A 9,297-nucleotide genomic window follows, 5' to 3' on the forward strand; every position below is an offset into this window, starting at 1 on the left:
GATGTCCAATCTGTGACTCTAGCTGCTACCCTATCAAGGTAGCGGTACCAATCTCGTGCAGAATCCTTCAAGGAGTATAATAACATCATCCCCTTTACTTCATCTTGGGTCACCCCAGCCGGTACAGGTATGGAACAGCAGTAGTCTGTGAAAATTTCTATATGCTTCAAAGGATTCTCGTCCAGTAATCCAGCAAACTGGTTCCGCTCCACTAAATTAATATAGGAGGAACGGAGTTCGAAATGACCATGAATAGGGGTGGGTAGATCGTATCCCTTTGGAACATGATGCACTTGTGGCTGAAGATTATCATATATTGTAGTCATGATCGCGAAACTGAGAGTACTCAAGCCTTCCTCTCAAAAATATGTCTTCTAACTGTGCAAAAGCAAAACTAGAAGCAAGAGTAAGCAACGGCCTCAAGGAACCAAAGTTCCTTGAGACAAGAAAGTTAAACTAAAAATAAAGCAAACAGAATTACAACGTCTCCCCGGCAACGGCGCCAAAATTTGATACCGTCGTTTTGTATCAAAATTAAATTTATAATCCAACTAAAACTATAACTAGTGATAGTAAGGGTCGAACCACAGAGAGACAAGATCTATTTTATTTGATATTTTTAATCTATTGAAGTAACAATTATGGGGAGGGGGGGGGGGGGGGTTGATTGATTCTATACTAACTACCGAAAATTAAATGATGTTTAAGTAGATAATAAAAAGTAGCTAGGAATTTCGGTTCACCATGGCTTAAGGGTCAGTCTAGTAAAGTCAAGGTCTGTCCAATACCGTCTCAGGATGTCAAATAGGTCGTCTAAGTCCCTATTCAAATTAAGCCTCTCGGTCTCTTTTCCACCCTAGAAAGAAACTAAATTACTTTCACTCCATAGTCCTTCCAATTACTAGTAAGAAATCTAACTCTGCTAATTTCTCAATCTAGCAAAGGGATAAAATCTCACAGCTGTAAATAAGACCGGTACGGGTTCAACCTAGACTTAATAAAATCAACTCATGATGCCATGGATCCCCTAATTCCTAGCATAGATATTTTAGCTACGCATAATTAAGAATATAACAATTGCAAAATTAAAGACATGGAATAAAATTGACATGATTGAATTTGAATTGAAACTAAGGGATTAAAACTAAATTTCTTAAATGTAAATTGGTAGAGACTAGAATTAAATGAACAAGAATAAAAGGAGATTGAAATTAAATTAAAGCTTACTAAGGAAATTGATGAACAAATAATTAATTCGAATCCGTGCCTCCACTTCGTATCTCCCAAAACTAGATCTAAAACTCTTGTTGTTGAATCATAAAAAGCATAACCTAAATTATTGTTGCGTCCTACTGATAAACGTTCGCCTCCAAAGTTAAATTACAAGTGGGCTTTTAAAAGACGAATGCGTTAAAAGAAATCACAGCTTCGAGACCTGGTCGATCGACCAAGTGGCACGGTCGATCGACCAGCCAGTACAGTGCAGCTGCAGTGCTTCCTCTTCTGAACTCCATGGTCGACAGACTGGGGTCTCTGGTCGATAGAACAGAGACGCTGCAGCAGATACCAACCTCCAAACTTCATGCACGCATCCCGAGGTGAATAAATCCGAACTCCCATCTTCCAAGTTTCCATAAAGTTGCCTCCGGAGGACGATTTAAGCTTGATTTAGCTCACTTCCACTCATTCCTACAATAAATCATAGAAATTCCAAAGTAAACCGTTTCAGGAGAAATAGTAGCTTTAAGCTAACAAATACGCATAGAAATACATGCCAAAACTGCAAATAAAGTGTATAGAATATGTACATATCAAATCCAAGGGGTCTGAGCCAAGGGCCTGTCGTCGGGAACATTTTTGAGTCTGTCGACTATCGGGGAGGGTTGTTTAAAGTCCATTAGACTACGTAAGGAAGCTCGCCAGCCATAAGAAGAAATCATATCTGGGGAACCTGCCTGTATCCGTCCTCAAGCAAACTCTCGCTGGGGAACATGTCGATGACTCTGTCGAGGTTGAATTATACGCTGGATCAACGATGACGCGCCATTAGCGCCGTGGAGGGAAAAGATAAAGGTATCAACAGTGACGCGCCATTAGCGTCACTGAGGGAAAGGGTATCGACAACGATGCACCATCAGCATCGTTGAGGGAAATAAAAGTGTCAACAACGACACGCCATTAGCGTCATCGAAAAAAATAAAGGTATCGACAACGATGCACCATCAGCATGGTTGAAGGAACTAAAATGTCGACAACGACGCACCATCAGCATCGTTGAAGGAAATAAAGTGTCGACAACGATGCACCATCAGCATCGTTGAAGGAAATAAAGTGTCGACAACGACGCACCATCAGCATCGTTAAAGGAAATAAAAGTGTCGACAACGATGCACCATCAGCATCGTTGAAGGAAATAAAGTGTCGACAACGACGCACCATCAGCATCGTTGAAGGAAATAAAAGTGTCGACAACGACGCACCATCAGCATCGTTGAAGGAAATAAAGTGTCGTGGTTGTCTATTGTCTATTGTAGAGAAAATGCCGATCCGGACGAAGTGAACGCCAAAACGGGGCCATATGCTGAGGAAGAGGCGCATAAAGCCTGGGCCCACAAATAACGAACTTATAACGAATTTCAACGAACTTTTGAGGAAACCTATTGAGGAAAAGGCGCAGCAAGAGCTGCGACCTTTGGAAGAGGCGCACCTAGTACTGCGTCCTTTCCCAAGCTCGTCCCTGTCTGGGTATAAAACCCGACTTTAAGTCGTGTTTTATTTCACATTTCAAAACACAATTTCTTCGTTTCTTCATCAAAAACCAAAAAAATTCCGTCAAAAGGTTGATCAAATCTCGCCATAAATCATGACTAATCAAGGTATGTGTCTTGTACTTGCTTTAATTTGCATTTGAGCTTGATTTTAGGTCGAATATTAGGGTTTTTATATCCTTATATTTCAAAAATTTGAGGCTTTCGTCCCAAATGGATTTGCTTATGAAATTGCAACAAAATTTTTTGTATTGTGATTCATTTTTAAGCTAAAAGAAACAGTCCAAGGAACGGTTCACAATTGAATGCATTTCATCGCTTTTTGAAATGTCTTTACATCAAGCCTAACTTCCAAGCTTTATATCTCAAGTTTTACTCATGTAAATACGATGATTCTTATGTCATTGGAAAGCTTGGGATCTTAGACAAACCATGGATTTTGAATTGCCTCCATATCAGGTTTATAGCTTGAGTTATGGCGATACAAACAGACTACGCATTATTGGACAACCCATGACCTATGTGAACTAAACGTTGAATAACTCAAGATTTACTCCATGTTTTAGGGTAATTCTTTTTGTAGGTGAATGTTAACATCTTTAGCTTTCCAATGAGCTATCATAGGCATTAAGATTCATCCGTAGCTAAGAGATATGGCTCCTAAAAAATGCATTTGAATTGCTGAGTTGTTCTCCAACCTGGTTTTGGTCCGTCTTCTGATTTGAGGTCCAAGAGCTTTACAAATGCCAAAGTCATAAAACCAAAGCCTAGACTAAATAATTTAGAGAGTTTGGAGCAACTTTATCTGGGTCATTGGTCCTAAAAATGCAGGATTAAAGAAGTAGCTTAAGGACACATTTTGTCTATCAGAAATTAGGCTGTTTTAGAGAATGGGTGAAATGTCGCTTTCAACTTCCTTGTTTTGGCTAAACAAAGGCTAGGCACGACTTGGGACTCCTCCTAACCTCTTGTGCTTGAAGATGTGCAGCTGCCAAGGTCCATTCTCCTAAGGCTTACACATCTTATTTGACCTTTAGCAAGCAAACAAATCTGAACTCACATTATTACTTTATGCTTTATGCTTTATTGTTTTCTAGTCTTTATATTCAGTTTGTGTAAGATATAATAGCTGTTATTTTGTGCTTTTGTAAGGCTCTTTAGTGGCCCTTATATCTAGAATGAATGGTGGAGATTGTATTGCCGTGGTTTATATAAACCAAGCACACCTATTGTAAACATTCAGATTTGAGTTGATGAAAAAAAAGCTAAGTTTGAAAACTGAGTTTTCTACTTAAAATTCTTCTTACTTAGTGCGGAAAATCCCTCATTACTTAGTGTTTGAGGAGGAATTTAGTTCATGCTTTGTGATCTTAAACGAGATTCCAAGTCTTAAGCCTGCTTAGTGATCTAGCTCAAGTCATATCCTTGGTTACTTGCATTGTTTTCGTGTCCATTTCAGTCACAAACACAACCCATTTTCGAGTCTAATTCTGTCCAAAATCGAGTCCTTGACGTTTTACTTCAAATTGGTTATTAGAGCTTTGGTTGAGTGTTCATCTTTCCTAACTACATCTAAAACTACAAAAACAACCCAATGAGTAAAGAGAGGTTTTCAAAGCTTTGGTTTGTTTCTTGAAAAATTAGTTTTACTTAAGTTGTTGTCATTCTGATTTTTCATGGGAAAATCAGTAGTTATTGGTGTTGTACCCTATGTTCCATGCTCAAAGATGAAGCCTTGTGATCTTGGTTCCATTTCCAAGTTATTAGAAGCAGCTATGGTGAAGTTGTAAGCTCTAACAAAAGGGTATGAAGGTGATGTGCATAGAAGGAGTGCAACAAGCACCCATGGGGTTCCAAGAGAACCAAAACCTCCTGATTTGTATTAAGGAGAACATCTCCTGCCCTATGAGTGTTCTAATTCCTATCCTACCCTTAGAAGCAAAGGTAACACACCATTACATCCTTCCTTTAATGGTGAAAACAGTAGAGCATTTGTGTCTTGGTTGTTTGATGTTGAATGCTATTTCGAGAACAAGTGTTTTTCTGATAAAGAGATGTGTAAACTGGTTGTGTTTTGTTTAAAGAGTGTTGCTTTGTTGTGGTATAATACTCTTATATTTTAAAGGAGGATGGAAGAGAAGGGTAGAATATGTTCTTGGTTTAAGCTTGAAAGGAACATGAGATTAAAGTTTCTACCTTGTTCTACCATGGATAATTTGTGGGTTGAACTCAAGACCCTTAAACAAAATTCCTTGAGTGTTCATGAGTATGCTAGATTATTTGAGAAATTATACTTTGTTTGTGACAATGAAGTAAGTTCTTTTCTAAAGGGAATGAGATTTCACAATGGCTTGAAATCTGAAATTGCTAGGAGAATTAACTTAGAAATTATGCATTCATATGGAGAATTGCTTGGGTTGGCTTTGGATGTTGAGAAGAGCTTAGCAAGGCCTAAAAACCATGAGGTCTTTGCTAAGGTGGAAAGATTAGAAGCCATAGATACCGATGGGAAGAAGGATGGGTTAAACCAAGAAGTTGTCATGCCATGCTTGGATATTGCTTGTCCTAAGTCTAAGCCCCTTGAGCCAAAGGTCATGAGCACTTATGCTGAAATGAAGAGCTCATGTAGTGCTATCTTTGAGACCCCATATCTTGAAATTAAAAACCCCTTCAACGCATCTCATGAGCCTACTAGTGAGGAGGAGAGTAGCCATACCCTTTCCCATGGGACCATCAATGAACAAGCTACTGATTTGGGGCCTACAGAAGTGATTGTCGACAAAAGACTACTTAACCCTCAAACCATGGAGTTTGGACAGTCCATGGTCATGTTCAATGGTGGAACTTGTTGGGATTCAAGCAAGGGTAAAGCAAGAGGAGAGTCTTGGGTTGTTCCATACTCAAGTGTACCAAATCTGACCTCCTACATCAGCCATGGCTTTTGCTTCAAAGCCAACATCTTGGAAGGTATAACTTGTCACAAATCAGCTCCTCACTTTCATTTTTATATGTTGATAAGGTTACAAGTTAGTCTTGTTCAATTGGGTGCGATTTCATACGTGTTAGTCAAGGAATCCAAGCATGTGAATGCTAACATGTCTAAACTGTTTTGGAGTAATGAGTTGATTCATTTTGAGAAGTTTAGAGCCTTGAAGTATATTTCTTGGATGTTGTTGATGCTTCTAAGTAGGGTTGCTGTTTTTGAGATTGTCATTCTTATTTTCTCAAGGTGGAAGTTATTTGTCAACAATGAAATTGATTCATTTAACACCTACTGTCCAATTCTGAAATTCTGGTGTTTTGTGTTAAACTTTGTTCAAATTCATTGTGAGAGCTTGTTGGAATTGTTTGGTACATCAAGTACAAGGTTTCTACATGATGTCGGGAGAGTTGTAGCCCATTTGGTATTGTTTATGATGAGTCCAATGCATAAAAGCAGGAGCAACCCCGTAAGTGCAATATCGTGCTCTACTAGTTGTGTTGATGCTCATTATGGTTTAAGATTGGGTTTAAATGGGTATATGTTGCTGGTCTTAGCATGCCAACCGAGTAAGGAGCAACCTCAAATGTCCTTAGAGCCTTATTTGTCCAAGAACTTTGGTGACAAGAGAGTAACAACACCTCCCTTGCCATACATAATTCTGGTCTATGATCCGGGAGGAAGTCATGATAATCCATCTCTTGAGGTGTGCGTGGTCTTGTTGTAAAGAGGTTGAAGATGACAATGTCGATAATTTGTGGGCAAATTCCTTTGAAGAAAGAGAGTTTGAAACAAAATTTATTGCATTGTGATTCATTTTTAAGCCAAAAGAAACAGTCCAAGGAACGGTTCACAATTGAATGCATTTCATCGCTTTTTGAAATGTCATTACAGCAAGCCTAACTTCCAAGCTCTATATCTCAAGTTTTACTCATGCAAATACGATGATTCTTATGTCATTAGAAAGCTTGGGATCTTAGACAAGCCATGGATTTTGAATCGCCTCCATATCGGGTCTATAGCTTGAGTTATGGCCGATACAAACAGACTACACATTATTTGATAGCCCATGATCTATGTGAACTAAACGTTGAATAACTCAAGATTTACTCCATGTTTTAGGGTGATTCTTTTTGGAGGTGAAAGTTAACTTCATTATCTTTCCAATGAGCTATCATAGGCATTAATATTCATCCGGAGCTAAGAGATATGGCTCCTAAAAGATGCATCTGAATTGCTGAGTTGTTCTCCACCTGGTTTTGGTCCGTCTTCTGATTTGAGGTCCAAGAGCTTTACAAATGCCAAAGTCATAAAACCAAAGCCTAGACTGAATAATTTAGAGAGTTTGGAGCAACTTTTTTTTTTGGTGAAATGTGAGTATGTATGTTATATATCAAACAACCATATCAATTATAGCATATATGACAAGCTCATTAAACTACTATCACTGACCAAACTACAACTCAAACAAGAATTAAATTCCTAAGAATTTCAGACAATCAAATCTAGCCGTAGCTAGCTCCTGACCAAGCTTGAGCTTGATCCTTCCCCTGGTAGCTTCTTCTATCTGTTTCACTACTCCCTCAGGTCTGAGGAGACAGTAGTTTACACGAGCATTGTTCCTTTGAGCCCAAATAACATAATGATACGCATTCAGGATAACAACCATTGTTTTCCACTAGACAGAATTAGTAATACTTGCAGCCAGGTGACTGATAGTAGGCAAATTATTTCCAATCCAATTCTCAAGAATGTGCTTGACTTTGCAGCTGTAAACACAGCTAGAAAACAAATGATCAATGGTTTTAGGCATACTGTCACAGAGAATACATCGGTCATCAGAATAGTAGCCAATTTTATGCAATTTTTCCTTGGTATTCATCCCCCCCTGCAGCATTAACCAAGAGATCAATGAATGCTTGGGAGTATTCCAGTTGTTCCAAACAATGGACTGCCAAGGTTGGGGAGCTTGGACAGGCTTAAGCCATTCATAGCCTCTTCTAATGGAATACCCCATAGGATGAGAAACCCAACTACCATCCACAAATCCATCTTTCAACTTTTCCTTGACCTTGCAGATATGTTTCCAAACCCATGTAGCATCATTTGGAGGGACATATTCATGCCAGTCCTTGTCTTTTAGGTATACATTATGCACCCATCTGATCCAGAGCCTATCTGACTTTGTATAGATCCAATCAACCAATTTACCCACAGTGGCAATGTTCCATACTTCAGCTTTATTAATGCCAAGCCCACCTTCCTGTTTTGTCATGGTAACCTTATCCCACGCAACCAGAGGTACCCTATGATAGTCCGGGCTGTTGTCCCATAAATAGTTTCTGCAAATGGCCTCAATTCTTTTAATGACACTCTTGGGAATAATAAAAAGTTGAGCCCAGTAATTGTGGAGTGTATTAAGGACTGAGTTTATAAGAACAACTCTACCAGAGTAAGACAGTTTCTTAGCACCCAGTCCCCTGATCTGTGCTACCATCTTCTCAGTTAGGGCAGAATAATTTTTTTTGGATAGCCTACCAGTTTGGATTGGCACACCCAAGTACCTGAATGGCATGCTGCCCTCCTGAAATCCTGTCACCGATTTTATACCTTCCTCAAGATCCTCATTCATACCGTTGAACAAAATTTCTTATTTGGAGCTAATCATGTCATTAGTAGAATAATAGAGGGGGCATGACCTTTGCAGAATAGCAACAAATCATCTGCAAACATGAGATGGGTGAGCTTGAGGTTTTTACAGAGGGGGTGGTACTGGAAAGGCCACCTATCAGTTGCATATTTGATCAGTCTAGTCAAGTATTCCATACAAATGGTGAATAGCGAAGGTGATATAGGATCCCCTTGTCTAAGCCCCCTTTGCCCTTTGAAGTATCCAAAATGATTACCATTCAGGGATAGGGTAAAAGCAAGAGACCTGACACAGGTCATGACAAGGTGGATAAAATGTTCAGGAAAATTCAAGCCAATCATCATTTGCTCAACAAAATCCCATTCAACTGTGTCATAGGCTTTCTGAAGGTCAATTTTGAAGAGACAACGTGGAGAGACACCTTTACTAGCATACAAATGCACAATATCCTGCCAAATAAGGACATTTTAAAGAATAGATATGCCTTTGATGAAAGCTCCTTGGTTATCATGAATTATATGAGGCAATACTTGGCTTAGTCTATTGCAAAGAAGCTTGGAGATGATTTTGTAGACAGTATTGCAGCATGCTATGGGCCTAAAATGCTTCACAGAAGTTGGCCTCTCACACTTTGGAATAAGTGTAACATTAGTAGCATTCACTTGGGTGAGAAGCTTACCTGTGGTAAAAAAGTCAGTAATTGCAGTGCATAAATCAGTACCCACAACTTCCCAAGCATCTTTGAAGAAACCAATGGTGTACCCATCAGGACCTGGTGCTTTATCCTTGGGAATGGAGAATACAGCTCTCTTAATCTCTTTATGAGTCACAGGTATACTTAAAATATTTGCATGGTCTGAGTTACATACCCTGCCCTTGCTTAGCACAGCAGCACGAAC

At 39.2% G+C, this 9,297-nt stretch overlaps 1 protein-coding gene across 1 annotated transcript; it reads right to left on the reverse strand.

Annotated features, from left to right (window-relative positions):
* Nucleotides 1-7,426: 7,426 nt before the first annotated feature.
* LOC141652713 (uncharacterized) lies at nt 7,427-8,380 on the reverse strand. Its single transcript, XM_074460306.1, has one exon. It carries the CDS (start codon nt 8,378-8,380, stop codon nt 7,427-7,429), a length of 954 nt encoding a protein of 317 aa, XP_074316407.1.
* Between the last annotated feature and the right edge of the window lie 917 nt (nt 8,381-9,297).

Source organism: Silene latifolia, chromosome 1 (genome assembly GCF_048544455.1).
Source record: "Silene latifolia isolate original U9 population chromosome 1, ASM4854445v1, whole genome shotgun sequence".
In the NCBI taxonomy this organism is placed as follows: Eukaryota; Viridiplantae; Streptophyta; class Magnoliopsida; order Caryophyllales; family Caryophyllaceae; genus Silene; species Silene latifolia.